A 19,572-nucleotide genomic window follows, 5' to 3' on the forward strand; every position below is an offset into this window, starting at 1 on the left:
ATCGGTTGCCATGAATTTGTTTTAAAAACAGCAAAATATGTTAAATTGATTGTTTAAGTCTTTCCTTATTTTCCCCAAAATCCGGTGTTTCGTGTGATTTTCCCCCCAAAATCCAGCATTTTGCGCGATTATTTTTCCCCTCAAAAAAGGCCAGGCCCTTTCCCCAAAATAAGATAAAAAAAACTTGGCTTCTCTATGTTCTGGTTTTGTTTTGCTGTGCTTGACTTTAATGTTTCTTTGAATGTTGCACGAGCCCAGACAGACGCCACATTGTGTTTAATACAAGAGGAACATTTCAAATGCATATCAGCATCATGCCTTCAATCTGTAACCAGGGAAAGTCATTTTTCCATGTTGAGATCTGTTTTTGCCTGATACCTCATTGTTTTTTGTTTGGAGATCTTCGTTTCCACCTCATCACCTGCTTTTGACACTATATAAGATAATAGACTGCCAACAATAGACTTTGTTCTCGCTGCGAAATGAAACTTAAGTATACTTGGCGCTGTCACAGAATGAAGTTTCTTTTGAACTCGTCCACGCTTTGCAGCCGCCATGTTTAATTTTGTAAACAGAAGAGCAGAAACGGAAATGCGAATATTTTTGGTTACAATAAACTAATTTGCAGATCCAGTATCGGAAATCTCGTTATCATTTAACTTTCGCTGCGCAGAACTCGGAAAATTCGTGCGATCAAACGGCCAGTCATAATTCGGATCCTTCTGTCTCAATTCGTTTTGATGCGATGGGTTTTGATTTTATTTTCGTCGTAATAACGAAAAAACGATGCTTATCTGGAGCTCTGAAAATGCATTGAAATTTCTCAAAAAATGATATCATTTAATATTTGGACTGATTCTTTCATTTCTGGGACTCATAGATTTGCAAGTTATCGAGTCCCAGGACTTGGATGAGAAAATTTGTAAAAATATCACTGCTTCTAAAGTTTAGTTTAACCGACAGAAACTGATTTCGACTGACAAATAATCAAAGTCAATCAGTCCAAATGACTGACAGACTTTTCATGAATTCACTAACACCTTGATCTTCAACAGTTTCTACAGTACATAATAATACTAGTTAAAATGAAAACATGACTTCTTTCATTCGTTATTTGTTAATGGGTGCGCACTGAAGCTTCTGAAATGGAAATTAATTTTAGGTAATTTAATCCTGGTTCAACTGTACCATTTGAAAAGTGACCTACACAATTGTACATGATAACAGTACTCCACAATGACAGCATTCTTTATGTTAGTGGGCCATTTAAGGATTATGTAGGGGCCACCTGATTGCAGGATGTATGATTAACTACCAGCTGCATGTCTATTCAGAGTACAAAATGTACTTGTCCGAAAATTCGAACAGCCGTTAAAAATATGTTACTTTTACTATGCTTTTTACAAATGTCACAAAACATTAAATTATTTTTGTCATCGTACGACAACCACGTAAATTTCTTTAACCAACTTTTCTGCAATTTATGATCATCTACATTTTCCGAAGGTTTCAACATTTGTTCGCTTGACCAGCAGACGATGTAGGCCAACTCGCTTCAGCCGATGCATCTGCTGTTTTGCCACCATACTGATCAGAAGTCCTATCACTTTTCCTTGTTTTTTGTTTGAAAAATGTAGGAGAGTTCGTCTTTCCCTGCTCTTCTTTTCTACTTTACGCTTTGACATGTTTAATTATGCCCTCCTTCGAAGAAGAGGGGGTATATTGCTTTGCTCATGTCGGTCTGTCGGTCGGTCGGTCCGTCCACCAGGTGGTTGTCAAACGATAACTCAAGAACACTTAGGCCTATGATCATGAAACTTCATAGGTACATTGATCATGACTCGCAGATGACCCCTATTGATTTTGAGGTCATTAGGTCAAAGGTCAAGGTCACTGTGACCCGAAATAGTAAAATGGTTTCCGGATGATAATTCAAGAACGCTTATGCCTAGGATCATGAAACTTGATAGGTAGATTGATCATGACTAGCAGATGACCCCTATTGATTTTTAGGTCACTAGGTCAAAGGTCAAGGTCACGGTGACCCGAAATAGTAAAATGGTTTCCGGAGGATAATTCAAGACCGCTTATGCCTAGGATCATGAAACTTGATAGGTAGATTGATCATGACTAGCAGATGACCCCTATTGATTTTCAGGTCACTAGTTACATTATTGTTTCTTAAAAATGTTTGAAAATCGCAACAAATTATTTTGACAAACGTTTTCAACACTTTCTGATGACGTATATACAGTTTGCTGACATGTGACATCTATCAAGCAATGGAAGTGCAGGATTCAACAAAGTGCGCCCTCGGTAGCCAAGCAACGGTTATTTTCCACCTATATTTAGACTCCGCAGACCCGTGTTTAGAATTCTCAGTACGATTCCGTCGCTTTGTTTTTTATAATAAAATCTCCCACTGATATAATTTTTAATGCACCAATTATATTATGTAAGGGCCCGAATGGCCCAATGATATTATTTAGATTGCGCCCATTAATATTTCGATGCGGGAATCCCGCAATGGTGCCGCCCAGAATGAACACTGAACAGGGGCTGATATTCGGCCCCTTCCCAATTGAAAATAAGGTCATTTTTTCCAAAAATAGATAGAGGAATTTCCCAAATTGTATTTTTTTTTTACTTAGACATATTGGGCATCTCCCAAATTGAAAGCAATGAGCTCTAATATGATTAAGAATGCACCACAATGTGTCTTTTAATACGTCTGCACAATGAAAAAGACCATGTTTCAAAAACTTTTAAAAACACTGCCTTCCCAAAATGAGCAGTTACATGTATCACGCATGAAATTCCCAATTTGAAAGGCTAGGGCCTCTTCCCAATTTCCTGATGAAAAGCCCTGCTTTGGGTTGCACTGAACTTAACTGTCCTTCTTAGAGTATTTTAATTAAATTTGACTTCAACAATACTTCCCATCGCATTATTTTATATTAGTTTATAAGCTTATATGCTTGCAAAAAAGAAATGTTTGTTTGGCCTCTTTCATGATTGCATGCAGTCATAAGCTCATGTAAACATCCGGCTTACCATAAACTTAACCTGACGTCAGGGTGATACAATTGTGCCTGGAGCATTGTACATTTTCAGTTTGGGCTATAAAATAATGCACACTGACAATATTACTTCTTTGCATTGTCTGTCTTTAATATTCATAAGGCAGTACTCCTTAAAAGCGGGCGTATGGTAAACATGTGCATTTGTGCTTGTAGTATCCATGTTACTACATGTACATTCGTTTAATCATGTGTTACATTCTTAAGGGCTGGTCTTTTCCTTGTAAGCTTGTCTTTATTACAGGATATTGACAAGCATTATGTGTGCAAATGGTATTCTTGTTCTGTTACTACACCAATGTTGTTCAATTAAGAATAAGACTCTACACAAAAATAACATTTCATAACTAATCTTCTGTTTGGACGAGTTTCATGTTAAAAAATAAATCAATAAAAAGGCGACAAAATATTTCTTAGTTATCAAAATAATGTACCAATGGCGCCCATTGTTGCTTGCAGAGCGCCAGAGATATTGCTTGGCCTCCCATTCTGTGAGAGTATCGATATGTGGTCACTGGGCTGTGTGATAGCAGAGCTCTTCCTCGGCTGGCCCCTCTACCCGGGCTCTTCAGAATATGACCAGGTAAGTCGGCTAGTTTGTTTGTTGTTTAGTCAAATCATGACGGTCAATTGACCTGAGCCCATATTCACCAACCCATTCTTAGACTTGGCAATAAAGAAAAGACAAATAAACTATGAAAATAACATGCAGCGTTTGAATATACATGTATACAGTCTACCACTAGTTGTTATCATTAAGAAAATGTTCTACATAAAGAATTATGTTGATTGAAGTGGTGCCAGTTTGATTAACAATTAATCAAATTATTGAATATTTAAATGTACAGATTTTTTATTATTAAACTTGAGTCTAATAATTGTTTGGTGGATACAGACACAGCTCACACATTCCCAGGACATGACTGTGTTCACAATGCAGGTTTTTTTCTAGCCATTTTGCAAAAAGGAGTCTGGTTAAATTGGGATTTTTGAAATCAATGAAATGGTAAATTGAGGAATTATTTATCAACAAAATGGACAAAATTGGGAATTTTTTATAAATCAAAATTTATTCATCAGGCCTTTTCCTGGCCATTTTGTTAACAAAATCATACAACTTATAGTTATATAGTTTGAAATTGATAGATGTTTATGAAATTAAATTGAGATATAAAATTAATGCGACACTTCTTTCTTAATTGCATTTTTTTTTTTGGTTTTGGATCAGGTCTGTTTGCTTTGGGAACAGGTCCGTTTTACGGCCTTTTTTTCATAGCAGAAAAACACCAGCAATGTGACAGCAGTAACTGACATATGCCCTACTTGAATGTGAGGTAAGGAACGAAAGTCTGTTTTGCAAAAAGATTTATGAAGTTAATGGGCAGCTAGTGAATTTGAATCTTTAAGTTACCAATCTTGATCACATTGATTTTCTTTAATGCAAGGCCCTGTGGCCATTATTGTACCTACTTCAATTGGTTTGTCCTTCTTGACAAATGCCATTCATGGGCAAGTCTAATGGGCTACAGTTAATAACTTTGAGTACAAATGAAAAATGGATTTGATTTTCTGGCGACCTACAATGCTTTTGTGAAAAATTGATTAATATTGCTTGCCATATTAAATCAAAGTTGAATGTTCATGTATAATTTAATGAAAGTTTATATTAAATGACAATATTGGTTTTCTTTAGTTCCCTGTCAATATTTCTTTTGAAGAACAACAAAGCTTTGTTTGCATTCCTTATATTTGCTAAGTAAACAAGTTAAACACTTTAAAAATGTTTGAGGTATACCATTTGATGGCACCTTTAAATGAGTAATGGTATTTATGTAAATTGTAATTCTAATGGATAATAATACATTTGCCTGCTTCACACGAGACACATGTTATGGTTCTTTTATAAAACTGAACTAAAAATTATCAATACTATAAATAAGACATAATCAAAACTTCAAGATGCAGTGTTTAATTTTCCCATCAATGTGATGAGGCATAGACAGTTAAATGTTGTGAAATAGAACTTCTGGAAGCATGAAACGAATAGGGATTTAGGAAAAGCATAATGGCAGCGACTAGGACCTGTCATTTTTTATGCCTGCCCCTTTAAAATATTTTATTTGGCCTCATTTATTAAAAAAAACAGCAATTAAACACGCGTAGCGGTAGCCTGTAGCTGCATGCATGTTTTGCATGCTGTTAATTGAAATAACTAGCCAAGCACATGCTAATTTTGAACAGCAATGTGCTATCTCAGACTCTGTAAAATATGTAGGTAGGATTTGCTTTTCTCTCAGCTCTCCAATAGTAATTGAAGATTTCAGATTCGTTTTACCAGACTTCTTTTTGCCAATTCATGTTCATTTTGATAGATATATATAAATACAGTTGAACAAAAGAACCATGTAATATTTAATACATTCATAGCTTCTTACAATGTCACATGCTATCACAATATTATATAAAACTGTATTGGTGTTGAAGGGGCCTTTTCATGTTTTGGTAAATTGACACACACACACAAATTGTTTCAGATTCGCAAATGTTTGTTCAAGTTATATTTGTGAGGAAACAGAAATATTGGACATTTATCATTCTCTAAAATATCCATTATATTGTTCTTTGGGTGCTATAAAAACCTGAAAATTATTAAGCTTTGCAACTCGAAACTTTTACTCCAGGGGTTAGTTGTTAGAGCCCAGTTGAGGGCCTTTTGGCAGGGAGTTACCAGGTTCATTCCCTTCTCTTGAAATGGTCTCAAGATCTTCCCAAACAAAACAAGCACAGCTACTTGTTGACTGGCAAGAAACAGACTATGAGTTTTTGAAGAAATCTGTCTAAAATAAAAAAGAAAGTTATAAATAAGATAATTGGATCATGTTGTTGTTTTTTAGATCCGGTACATCTCCCAGACCCAGGGCCTACCAGCTGAACACATGCTCAGCAATGCTACAAAGACCACGCGATTCTTTGTGCGTGAGAACACTGACAGCAACTACCCTTTCTGGAGACTCAAGGTACGTATGTGGAACAGACTGACATCTTTGGTTCTCTTCTGTCTTTAAGTGTTTACGTCTGTCACTATTGTTACTGTAATTTTCATAGTGGTGATTTTTGTCCTTCCTTTACCCTATATTCTCCGTTTTAGTGTCAATATACTCTACAATTATTCTCAATTTCGCTGTACATGTATCAATTTTAAGGTTTAGAGTTCGGTTGAACCTTTCAACGTAAGTGGAGAAGTGTTTAACCTCTAAGGTGTTTCCAAACTCGCACCTTTATTCTCTTGGATTGTGTTAAAATAACATAAACATATAATTCTATGCTTGGTGACTGTATATTTACTGACTTAGGCAAAGCAAATGTTTGGTTCTGTTAACCCAACCAACAATATTTTTATGTGCCACCCTAAACCTATTTAGGCAACCTGAGCACAACATGCTCATGGTGAGCTTTTGGAATCGCCTTTTTTCGCTGTGCTTTGTCGCTTTTTAATTTAAATTATAAGCACTTCATAGGCCACATTTTTTTGTCCAACCTTGTTGAAACTTTGTCAAAACATTCGCACCAATGATCTCTCAACACAGTTTGAAACTAGATCATGTGACGTAAAAACTAGGTCACTAGGTAAAAATTATGGGATTGTTATTGCAATCTCTTCCAAAGACATAAACTACTGGTCTTACCCATGAAACAGACTCAAGAGCATTTAAATAAGCCAAATGCTTTTGATGAAATCAAGCCAAAATAAGTAGGTTTATATTAAATTTAAGAAAGATCATGTTCACACTCCTTAACTCACATTTTGATAATATTCATTTTTGTATCCAGAAGGGATAATGGTTAATTAGCACAGAAATTGTTTCACTCTTTCCTGATATATTTTACCACTTTAGACTTTTAAAAGTTTTTTTACAAATTGACTACATTTGTTAAGTTACTCAACAGAACAATTGAATGTTGATTTACAAGGCCAAAAAATAATCATTTTGTTTTTCAATTTGTTATGTACACAGACGCCAGAAGAACATGAAATGGAGACGAAAATCAAATCAAAAGAAGCCCGAAAGTACATATTCAACTGCATCGATGACATGGCACAAATCAACGTGCCCACAGACCTTGAGGGGAGTGAACTCTTAGCCGAGCAGGTTGATAGGCGGGAGTTTATAGACGTACTGCGTCGGATGTTGACCCTTGACCAGGAACGGCGGATCAAACCAGGAGAGGCGCTGAACCACCACTTCATACGCATGGGTCACCTTGTGGACTATGCACACTGTGGCATGTAAGTGTCTTATTCTAATCTCTCTATTGAAAGATGTGGGGAGAAATTGCAGGATGCTGAACAAAGTCCCTTCTGCTGCCCCTTTCGTCTATGATGAAATGTTGAATAATATTATTTAGAAAAAAAAGTGCATATTTTCAAATATAATCATTTGGAAAATATGTTTAAAAAGACAAACTTTGATACAACTGCTTTTATATGATTTCAATATCATCCAAAACTAAAATTTGAATATTTTCAGAGCCCTTTTATGCTCCTAAATCTTTCCCTATCTCCTGGGAATCAATATTTATGGGCAAACTTTAAAGGTGTTAAATCATGAACGTGTGCATTTATAATGATTTGATAACTTTTGGTATGACAGTAGAAAAATTTCTTGATGATGGTTTTCCATTTCAACAATTCTACAGAGTGAAGCAGAACGTTCAGGCAATGGAGGTGTGCAGGCGAGCCACAAAGTCTGTGTACGACATGAACCAGAACAACGGCGGCTTAGTGCCCAACTTTGTGCCTGCCTCGTCAAATAACCTCACGGTCACTTTCAACAATCAGATTAACGCCCTCCACTCTCAGGTTCACATTGCAATATCATGCCATTCTGCTGTGCTTGTTTTCCATAGGCTCACTTTGATCTTTGCTTATAGTTTAATTCTTTAGGTCGAATGTTAATTGTAAACATGTGCTTTCATTTATATCTTTCATGATCCATTAAGCCCCTAAGGAGCATTGAGTTACTGCGCTTCACTTACTGGGTATCAATAATTGAGTGTTTTAGCTGTTTACTGTTCTGGTTGAACTGTTACATATTAGCCAGGCTCTGGAAAACAGGGCTTTATTTAGTGCATAATGTGCTGTCCCAGATAAGCCTGTGCAGTTCTCACAGGCTAATCAGGGACGACATTTTCCGGTTTTATTGTAGTATCCTTCAAATGAAGTCTCTTCTTAATGAAAATCCAGTTTAGGCGGAAAGTGTATTTACTGAGTATGCAGTGGCACAGGCTAATCTAGGATATCACTTTACGCCAATGAATTGTTTCCAGTTTTTCCAGAACAAAGCTAATATGATCTTTACCAAACTTCAATTGAACGTTGCTATCAACTTAGATGGGACAGAACCCACTCTTTTGTGCTGATCACCAAAAACGAGGAATAATTTATATATGTACATAAGCAATCATTAGTAAAAAAACAACAACCCCATTTAAGACGATATATAAGTTCAAATCCCCTGAAAATAATCTTTATCAGAGCAGTTTAACAACCAAATTCCATTTGCAGAGGACAGGATCAAAATAGTAGGTTTTGGGAATACATGTAATATCACAGCAAATTTTTTAGGCATATTTTGTTCCAATCTGTAAATGGGAGCTAAATTTTTTTATTTTTTTTTTCAAGATCTCAATTTTGTGTTCATTTCCCACCCATAAAAGTACTGAAAACACTGGAATTCTCAATTTTGATGAAGTTTGTAGCAAAACAACAACAACACTTATTTCCCAATTTTACAGGGGTGTCAATTTTCAGGATTATTCTGGAAATCCGGATTTGAGCCGTCCAGGGTTGATTTTGAGGTGAATGTAAATCCGATGAGTTTGTTTAAGGGGGGTGGGGGTAGGGACAAAATTCTTTTAGTGCGGGATCATTTCAGAACGAATATTGTTATAGCATCGTCTGCATTCCGGACATTTGCGCTTGGTACCGATTTTATTTATTTCTTATTGGTAAGCGGCTGGCACTGACATGATGAGCAGTAACTGACAAAGTAAAGCACTGCAATATCATATTTTAAAACAATATGTTAATCAAATTGTATATTGACTGCGTATTTGCTAGGTTACTGGTTTACATTTTCTGCAGTCAAACGATATGCATATTTTATTTCATTTGCAAAAGATGTATCGGGACATGTTTTCGGACAGTCGTTTTCGGATACGGTATGGTTTGTCGATTTTAATTTAATTTTGAAGTTCTTAATATCATTTGTTTAGAATACAAATACACATGCGGTGTTACGGATAGTTTGGTTTATAATATTTCGCATTGTACTCACCAGAAATTGCACCTAGAAAGACTATAAAAAAAGAACAATAATCTAGGGCTCGGGGGGGGGGGGGGGCCTCTCTTCCCTTTATCCTACGACCTCAGACTCTCAGCTTAATTTTCCGGATTTCAAATTTGGGACAATTGACACCCCTGTTTTAGTCAAAACCCTGCAAATTTTCCCATTCCAAAGAGACCCGGCCCCATTCCAAAAATGGTGAAAAAACACACACTGTGTTGTGTTTGTAGACTGGAGGTCAGACAGGAGCGGAGATCCAGTACCTGCCGTACCCGATGTCACGTACTTACCTCCCCTACCAAGGCCAGCACATGAACCAGGGTTTGACAGCGCAGCGCTCCAGCGCCCAGTTTGCACGTGCAGACCCATTCACTCAGTCGCTGTGCGTCTCGTCAATCATGGTACCTGGATTGCAAGGTATGAAGTGGTTTAAAGAGTTAGAGCTTGTGTTGTTTTTTGGGTTTGGGAGGAGGAAGGCATGCTCGTCGACTTATTTGCTGCTTTTGAATGCCTTATTAGCTCGGCTGTTTCGGAGAAAATCTGAGGTATTGTCATAGCCAGTTTGTCGTGTCCGTTGTCGTGTCGTCCGCCGTCCACGTCGTGCTAAAACCTTAACATTTTGTCAAGGTTTTGAACATTGACTCTAAAATCAAAGTGCTTCAACCTACAACTTTGAAACTTCGTATGTGGCTGCACCTTGATGAGTTCTACATGCCAAACCCATTTTTGGGTCACTAGGTCAAAGGTCAAGGTCACTGTAACCTTTAAAAATAAATAATCTGACAAGCCTTCATTTATTCAAAACTGCACCCGCAGCCAAGCGTGGCACCTGATATGCGGTGCTCTTGTTTTGTGTTTAAATTATTGTGATGATTAAATATATTGTCACCTTAATGCTAAACAGTGAAAAGTCCATATTTCAAAATTTTACAGGAGAGTAAAAAAACTGATTGTTAGAAAAGATTGAGCGTTGATTTTAACACTATTAACATTTTTATACAGTTTTAAAACTAAAAATATATTAGATAAAATGTATTTCAGTATATATTGCTACCAAGTAATATTATATTAGATGAATTTGCACATAACTTCATTTGACACTGAAATATTTTTAGTGCGATACTGTAACAAGTGCACTTATTACTATATTGCACTGGACTCTCTGTGTGCAGTAACTGAATAAGGTTAGTTATTTTGGTTTACCCTTAAACAATTTACTGATTTTGTTGTAAAAACATGAATAAAATGTTTAAAGATATTGAAAACAAAATCATGTTTACACCATTTTTTTGTTGGAAGCAAAATTATGAGTACTGGGATTCTGCCATGCCTAGCATTATGAATCTTTAAGAGGAAAGTAATACTTTTTCATTTTAAAAGAAACATCTTGCACATTAATGAAATTACACATGTATTGCTTGATAATTTATTAATCAACTGAAAACAATAATATTACACTGATTTTTCATTTAACATAATGATATTTGTTACACATAAATGCCAGAATTGTTCAGGTCCAAATCGGGACATTTCATAAAAAATGTCAGGACATTTGACGAAAAAGCGGGACATCTAAAACGACCACCTGTTATACAGTAGTCAGTATTCAGTAATCACTATATTTCTTCTAAAAACCTCAGAATGTCTGGCCAATGTTGACAATAAATGTGTCTAAGAATTTCATGAACACCAACTTTCTCCATTTTCTGGAAGTAAACACACATGTGCACTAGGCGGATGTCCCCAATAACGTCAAATGTGGGGCATGCCTCTATTTGACATCCAATCAGGACAGAGGCATGTGTAAATCGTGAAATGCGATGTGCACACATCGAGCACTGTTTTAATTCAACAAATCATCAAGTAAGTCTAAATTTATGTATGATGCAATGTGTACAAACTATTTTTTGAAAATCAATTGAAGACAAAAGTAAATTTATGTGTAACACCAATGTGTATCGGTCAGCATGCAATTTTAATGTCCCCCACTATAGTAGTGGGGGACATATTGTTTTTGCCCTGCCTGTTGGTCTGTTGGTCTGTTGGTCTGTTTGCGCCAACTTTAACATTTTGCAATAACTTTTGCTATATTGAAGATAGCAACTTCATATTTGGCATGCATGTGTATCTCATGGAGCTGCACAATTTGAGTGGTAAAAGGTCAAGGTCATCCTTCAAAGTCAAACGTCATATAGGGGGACATTGTGTTTCACAAACGCATCTTGTTGAAACTCAAATTGGCTTAATATATGTTTTTTCCCCTTTTAATTCAACGTAAAGTGGGTCATGTGTGTTCAACGAATCTGTATCAAGGTCAAGGTCATCCTTCAAGGTCAGAGGTCAAATATATGTGTCCCAAATCGCTTATTTTATAAATACAATTTGAGTGGTGAAAGGTGAAGGTCATCCTTAACAAGGTCAAGGTCATCCTACAAGGTCAAACATCATATAGGGGGACATTGTGTTTCACAAACACATCTTGTTTTTTTATATAAAAAAAGGTGTTTTGACGGGTTTTTTAGCCTCAGGTTGTATAATATACAGAATACCTAATACTGCGTAATAATATGTTTGGACTTGATTTGCGCCATGAAATACAAAAGCAGTCTACTATGATGCATCTATTGCTAGCAATTAGCGAGCCTTATCATAAAAAACACCATGGTGTGAATTCCTGATAAAATAATAATTTGCCGATAGATCACTGATAAGGTGTCAAAAATAACACTTGTGCACTCGACTAGTATTGATGGTTTGTTAATAGCGGGCAATAAAGGGATAAGCGATGATAATTTTAAGCCAGACAGAGCTTAAACAGCGAATTTTGTTGTCATCTTATAGAACGCACATCGTTTTTTTAAAAAATTTGGGGAAAATTGTGTCACATCGGGACGCAGGGACAAACACCTCAAAAGCAGGACTGTCCCGCCAAGATCGGGACATCTGGCATGTATGTGTAACAACAAGCATCGACAAGTTTTCAAATTTGAATGACAAAAAGTTTAACCAATGAGACAAACAAAACATCTTTTACTACTTGGCTTTTTCTTCTATATTGATGAATCATTACAATTTCATGGCTTCACCTTCGCTGAAGTTGATGGTACTATCATCTTGAATTTTACTGTCACACTCCCAGTATTTAAGTATTGATATATAAACAAGGCTACTGATAGTAGTAACTTAAAGTAGATAAAAGGTCAAGTTTTCTTTTAATATTTTGTTGCAAAATACCATGATATCTTACTAGCTATGATGTCATATTTTGCCTTGATAAATACTCTTATCACTATATCACACCAAATAACTTTTCCGGAAACCAAAACTATTTTGGTGCAATAGGTGAACATGTGCATGACATTTTCTTACAAAGTTCTAGTTAAACAGAAAAACCATTCTGATATTTATTAAGGACATTTATGGCACCATTTTAGATCATTTTATGCAAAAAAAGTTTTTTTTGAAAAAAATGTCACTTATCACTTTTTTGCGCTAAGGTGACGATATATCGTTTTGAAAATAATGCACTAAAAGAATAAGTTCAGGAGGTGTTTGCTGTGTTTTACATGGTCTATGCTTATTGTCCAGACAATTGGTCATGTGGACTTAAACAAACTTGCATGGTCGGACTGAGTTTCATAGGACCAAAACATCATGTCACCAACTCAAATTTATTGACATATAAATGATTATACTTTTTTTTTGTTTAAACAAATCACCATCTAATAACAGTTATTTCACAATAAGATATGTACATGTATAATACGTGTAGAATAATATTGGCATAAGAGAGATTTAAAAAACCTACCAAAGTAAATTACATTGATTCTTTATAAATGGACATAAGGGGTAAAGCGATATCTTGCAGTTCCAATATAAAGAAGTTTACTAACACTTGTGAAAAACAACTAAAACTGGAAATCAAAGATCTAGAGAAAAAAATAGTTCAATATATTAACATTTTAAAAGCTGAACTTTAAACAATATATGATAACAACTAAAATGGGGTCCGTTTTAAGGTCTGGAGGTGACTGGGTTCCTAATGGTAAAAAACCCTCAAAACTTTTCTGTTATCTTGAAAAATACATTTGTACAACAAAGAAGTTATTTTCAGGTGTTAATTCTATGAAATTTTGCTGTAGAATTATTTGGCAGACATTCCAACCAGCAACATAGCTTTTTCAATCGAAACTGTCTAAAAAACGTCAGTCAGGTCAGATGGTCCTGCACTGATGGAAATGTGTGTTGTCTTGTAAAATTTTGCTTACAAAGATATTTGATTTAATGAAAATGAACCCTTAATTTTGAATTGCCCATTTGGCCATAAAATATTGAAAGTTTCTCCTCCCTTGGCGGACTTCGCACAATCACAGTGATGCAGAAACATTTGTTTGCTATGGACATATTTTTCCTTCCACTTGAAAAAAATGAACCTTATAAACAAGATAACTTCAATGAATGAACAAATATGTGTGTAGGGAGGGAGAGAAAGCAAATAGTACTTAAGAGTGGACCAAGAAGACATCATTGTTTGCCAAAGTGTTTGAACTCAGGGGTATAACTCTTCCTCAACTGATTTCCTCCTTTGGAATATGTTTCGATCTTTTTGTTTGATATTAAGACCCATCTAAGAAATCATAAAATTTGACAAATTCCTGTAATGATGGTGTATATTCTCCACAGGGTATTCTTAAAATCCCATCCCTTATTTATTATAATACTTAGACATTCCTCCGGCGGGAACATGCAGGTTTAAGATAGCCTGTCTGTTTGGGTATGGAGGTAAAGAAAGTTGCAACTAAAAATATAGGCTGGAGCTGAGCCAATTCAGCTTTTGTTTATCAATGTTTGCAAACAGTTTTTTTGTGAGTTCTCACTATATTATTTTTAAAATTATGACACCTTTAAATCAACTCAAGTGATACGCCTCGGTGCAAATTTCCTTGTGAATGTTAATTTTGTTCTCAAAATACCCTTGAAAACTTGATTATTTCACATTTTAAGCTCACCTGAGCTGTGTTTATGGTGAGCTTCTGTGATCACCTTTTGTCTATTCTGCAGCGTCAATATTTGCCTCTATTAAGACTCTAGGCGAGGCCACATTTATTTCCGATCTTTATAAAATGTTGTCAGAAGAAATTTTCCAATCATGTCTTGGACGAGTTCGAAAAAAGGTTTCGGTTGGTTGAAAAACATGGCTGCAAGGGGGCAGGGCATTTTTCCTTAAATTGCTATAGTAAAAACAAGTTATTACTCTACAGGCAACATTTATTGTCCAATCATCATAAAATTTGGTAAAAAGATTTGTCACAATTATATCTTGGACAAGTTTGAAAATGGTTCTGGTTGGTTGAAAACATGGCTGCCAGGGGCAGGCTTTTTATGTCCCCCAGTATACCCTGTCTGTTGGTTTGTTGGTTTGCGTCAAACTTTAACATTTGCCATAACTTTTGCAATATTGAAGATAGCAACTTGATATTTGACATGCATGTGTATATCATGGAGCTGCACCGTTTGAGTGAGGAAAAATCAAGGTAATCCTTCATTGTTAAATATGTAACGTAATGTATTCATTTTATAACATAAATATTATGTTATATATTAGTGTAACAAATGATAATAATCTAAGAAGAGTTCTGTAAAGAAAATATTCTAGAAATACATCCTTCATCATAACGTAATGTAATGAATATTATTAGTAACATGTATATATATATAGTTAAAATAGTCTTCGGATGGGGTATGTAATGAAGTTTGAAAATTGATTATGGAAGTATGGTTTCATTTCCCCAATGTAGTTCAATTATTGGGAACATCTGTTGACATGGTCTTAGTCCTAGATTAACAATTTGGCTCGTAGATCCTAGGTTGGCGCTAAGAAAAAAAAATTAGTAGCCAAATTTCAGCACTACGATGACGACCCACATTATAACCTTATTTGCTCAATGAACGACATAATCATTATCATGAATCTATAGGCATCAATAAGAATTGTATTAAATTATCAATGAAGTCACATTTAAATAAATTATTTGTTACGTGAAATTAAATAATTTCATGTTTTTTTTTTATTTTTCATTTATATTTATTTTCATGCACTGGCATAAAAGGTATACAATGTTAGAACTTTCAGATATGCCCCGGTCTTTGATTGGGTGTGTCTTGCGTAACTCCTTTTCGCCCCCCCTCCCCCCTTCTCCCAATAATTTTTGCCGTAGTCTGGTGCTTCTTGATTCTTAAAAAATACATTAACTGCAATGTATTCTTGAATTGACATATTTTTCCATAGTTGCAATATATAATTTATTCAAACGTACCGGTAAATTTGTAAGTCTTAAATACTGCATGTACTGAGCGGCTGGACTATATTTAGTTACGCATCGTCTGTTTTTAAAAATGCATGCTTTGCATGCGTAGAACTTGGCATTGCAGACAACAGCAATAATTTCGCGCTCTTTGTTATAACACGGGTTCTACATGGCATACCGGTATTAATGCATAGTGAATAGTTATTATCACGTGGCTGTAGAAAAACGGTGTAAATCAGTTCTACAAATAGACATGATAAAATATACATGCACTGGATTTAATTTGTTACCACATCAAATTATTAACGGGTTTTGTTTTTCACAACTTACTCGCCGTAAGTAAATTTACACTGCTCACCAATTGCAATTAACTTCTATTAATTAATGATTGTTTACAGTACGGTAAATAGGTGTGATGATGATGCCCGAAACCGCCTTTAATGTTCTGCTTTATTTACCGGTTTTATATCACGTATTAATGCTACAACTGTGAAAAAACCCTGAGATAAACGCTTACTCTGTGACCGACGTCAATCAAAAATAATAATCGCTATATAACTCCGCCTCCATAAACATTCTCGTAACCGATTGGACGTTAAATATCACAGTTTGGCGACTGGAAAGTTACCCGAAAATTTCCCGTGATGCATCTGTCAGCATACATGACTGTGTTATGTGGCTTGAATATACGATAAGGGCATCCGGTTATCTCTTATCAGTGGACTATCTATTACCACCTGGAGCTTTTATGGCGATTACATGTGGAAATCGGTACCGAGTTCTCTTTAAAAGTAGGGAATATTATATTCTTATAGAGAAATATCAGGGTTTTTGCAATCGCCATTTTCATTCACATTTTAAACTTTAATCGCCAGCTGAAACATTCAATCGCCTTTGGCGATTTTGGCTATCGGAAACGCTAACATAGAGGTCAACATTACTTCAAACCACTACATAATTCAGATATGATAATTATATAAGGGTAATTCCAATTTCCCAAGGTACATACGGATACAAGTTCGGATTGAATGTGTATCGAATGTGTATCAGGGTTTGCATAATCGATTATAGAATTGTTAGGTTTCATATTACCAATCTAGATTGTCTATAGAGAGCATCTGTTTGTATGATCAAGAATGCAAATGAAATGAGGTCTCCTGTTCCCAAAGTGGTAATTGTATATTGCACTCCTCTGTTGTGACATGTGGTAAGTGCATAAGGGATCCATCCAATCAACAAGGGTTATTCGAAGGGGTGGGTTTAGAAAATCGGGGGAAGAGAACAGTTAACCAAACAAGAATGGGATAAGACATATTTAAATTTTATGTTTATTTTCCTGAGAATAAAAGTTTGGAAAAGAACTTGGAGAGTTGTCACGTATTCTTGACGTGGCGGCCATGTTGGCCGCCATGCTGTAAAATCGTACTTCATGAACCTTAGAAGCGTTGTGTTAGAAAATATTTAACAGAAATAAATCTCGATGAAAACAGAAATGAACTTTGGTTGTTACTGTGTGTTTTCCACGAACGATCCGTAATTACGCTACAAATATATGGGTCAAAATCACTAAAATTTAACATTTGCCATATCTTTTGCAATAATGAACATAGAAATTTCATATTTGGCATGCATTTGTATCTCATGGAACTGCACATTTTGAGTGATGAAAGGTCTAGGTCATCCTTCAAGGTCAAATATAGGGGTCAATATTGCTCATTTAATATACACTACATAGCAACTTCATACTTTGCATGCTGGGGTGCATAGTGTTTCTCAAACACATCTTGTTTCCTTATATGCAGGGATTGAAGAATTTTTGCAGAGCTACACGCCCTGCAGGGCGAGTAGGCCTGACAATCTACTCGCCCTTTTCTTTAATCTACTCGCCCTGCATTAAAAAAATAGATATCTATATTTATAGTTATGATCAACCAGAACCTTCTAAACCTACTTAACATAGTGACACTAAACTGCAAACAAATTATCTACATTATCTGATGGATTATATTTGCTTTCCTTACGTTTTCTGCACCTCTTTCCTTTTCTCAATTCTTTCCGTTTTTCGTTTTGACGACCTTTCTAATTCTTTCTGTTCCCTGTCGCCACCACCTTGCAGATATTTAAAAATAGAGCCCTTTTCCATTTTAATATTTCAGACAAACTTTTACTGAAAGACACACTTGATTGACAAACGGTTACAATATGGTAAATTTTGCCTAAGGCTTCTGATCACGAAATTCGGAATTATTCTGTTTATTAATTATTATTTTTTTCTGTTTATTTTTAATAAAATACAAGAAGTATTATAATTTATCAGTGATGTATTATTGTTTTATTGATATTTACATTAAAATTCATTGAAAATGACCAATATATTTAACAGTTTTATTCACTTTTAATCGAGCTAAGAGCACTGACAACGACAAAAAGAGCACAGCCGATTTCGAGAATTATTTTTACTGTGCCCGTGACGTCATTTTTCATAGTCAAAACGAAAGTGCAGTTTCTTCGTGTACTTAACGTATTTTTTGTTCGTTCGAAAAATTGTTCGCAATTTGTATCGATGTGGAAGGAGTTCTGGAACTGAATTTATATTTCTCAAATTGAAAAACAGCACTCGCCCGGTCGGTCAAGTATTTAACAAATTTTACTCGCCCGACCGTCAACTTCACTCGTATATGCGAGCCGGCGAGTGGATTCTTTAACCCCTGATATGGCTATAGTAAAATCTTGTTAACACTAGATGCCACATTTGTTTTCAGATTATCATGAAACTTGGTCAGACGATTTTTCCCAATGATATCTTGGGCAATTTAGAAAATGGTTTAGGTTGCTTGAAAAACATGGCCACCAGGGGGGGGGGGTGATTTTTCCTTATATGGCTATAGTCAAACCTTTTTGACACTAGAAGTTACATTTGTTGTTTGATCTTCATGAAATTTTGTCAGGAGTAATGTCCCAATGATATCTTGGACGAGCCCTCTAAATTTTTTATTTATAGTTCACTCTTTAAGAAACTTGGTTCCTTTGATTCTCAGGTGAGCAACTTTGGGCATTTCAGGCCCTCTTGTTTTCCTTTCTTTACTTGGGTGAAAATTAATTTTGTGTTATTCGTTTTTCTAATATTATAAATTTTGCCATGTTCTTCTTATTGCAGGTCTGAACTCACCTACGCGCTACAGCCATGTTCCCATGGTTACCCATGGTGGCGCAACCTTGCAGATTCCTCCACAGCTGATCACACAGGTTAGTTGCCATCCCTGACCTCACCATGTTCACCTTGCTGATGCTTCTTTCATAGTATAAAAACTTGCCATAAAGTTTTTCTTGCACCTTCCATAAGAACTGTATTAACAGCTAGTGAAGGGAAGTATGTACAGTTGGTTAACTTTATTAAGACAGAATAATGAGTTAACATTATGCAGGAAAAGGCATATAAATGATCTTCAAATAACTTTTGAATTGGGAGAAGACACTGTAATGAAAACAGATTTTTAGCAGCCAATTTTTGTGTATGATCGAAGCTTTTATTTGCATTAAGTTTGTCTAAGGATACACATTTCCATAAGACCTGTTCTGTTTTAATTGTGTAAAATAAGTTACCTGTTCATAATAAATATTGGTGCGAGTAATATAAAGTTTGATTGTGAGACTGCAGTTCAAACTAATTTTGTTCTTTCCCGGCTTTAGAAACCGAGAATGGTAAGTTGTATATAACTTATCCATTCTTTCTCATTGGCAGTTTGTATGATCACTTGGCATCAGAGGTGGGGGTAAAGATGACATTACCATTTCATATTTGTAACATGTCTTAATCCTATTGACCTTTTGTGTTCA

The 19,572-nt window shown here is 35.5% G+C and overlaps 2 protein-coding genes across 3 annotated transcripts in view; both read left to right on the plus strand.

The window, feature by feature from the left end:
• Positions 1–19,572, plus strand: part of LOC127882362 (uncharacterized) — a 175,660-nt gene that overhangs the window by 69,133 nt on the left and 86,955 nt on the right. The window lies entirely within an intron of this gene.
• LOC127882325 (homeodomain-interacting protein kinase 2-like) overlaps positions 1–19,572 on the plus strand; it is a 125,613-nt gene that overhangs the window by 40,796 nt on the left and 65,245 nt on the right. For both annotated transcript variants that reach the window (XR_008050503.1, XM_052430889.1), the window contains exons 3-8: positions 3,540–3,663; positions 5,975–6,097; positions 7,097–7,368; positions 7,779–7,941; positions 9,658–9,844; positions 18,893–18,981. Coding sequence is in view for 1 of the 2 variants with exons in the window: in XM_052430889.1 (XP_052286849.1) it covers positions 3,540–3,663; positions 5,975–6,097; positions 7,097–7,368; positions 7,779–7,941; positions 9,658–9,844; positions 18,893–18,981 (958 nt within the window). In the remaining variant the exon portion in view is untranslated. The remainder of the gene's footprint in view (positions 1–3,539; positions 3,664–5,974; positions 6,098–7,096; positions 7,369–7,778; positions 7,942–9,657; positions 9,845–18,892; positions 18,982–19,572) is intronic.

The sequence above is a fragment of the Dreissena polymorpha genome, chromosome 1 (genome assembly GCF_020536995.1).
Source record: "Dreissena polymorpha isolate Duluth1 chromosome 1, UMN_Dpol_1.0, whole genome shotgun sequence".
NCBI lineage: Eukaryota > Metazoa > Mollusca > Bivalvia > Myida > Dreissenidae > Dreissena > Dreissena polymorpha.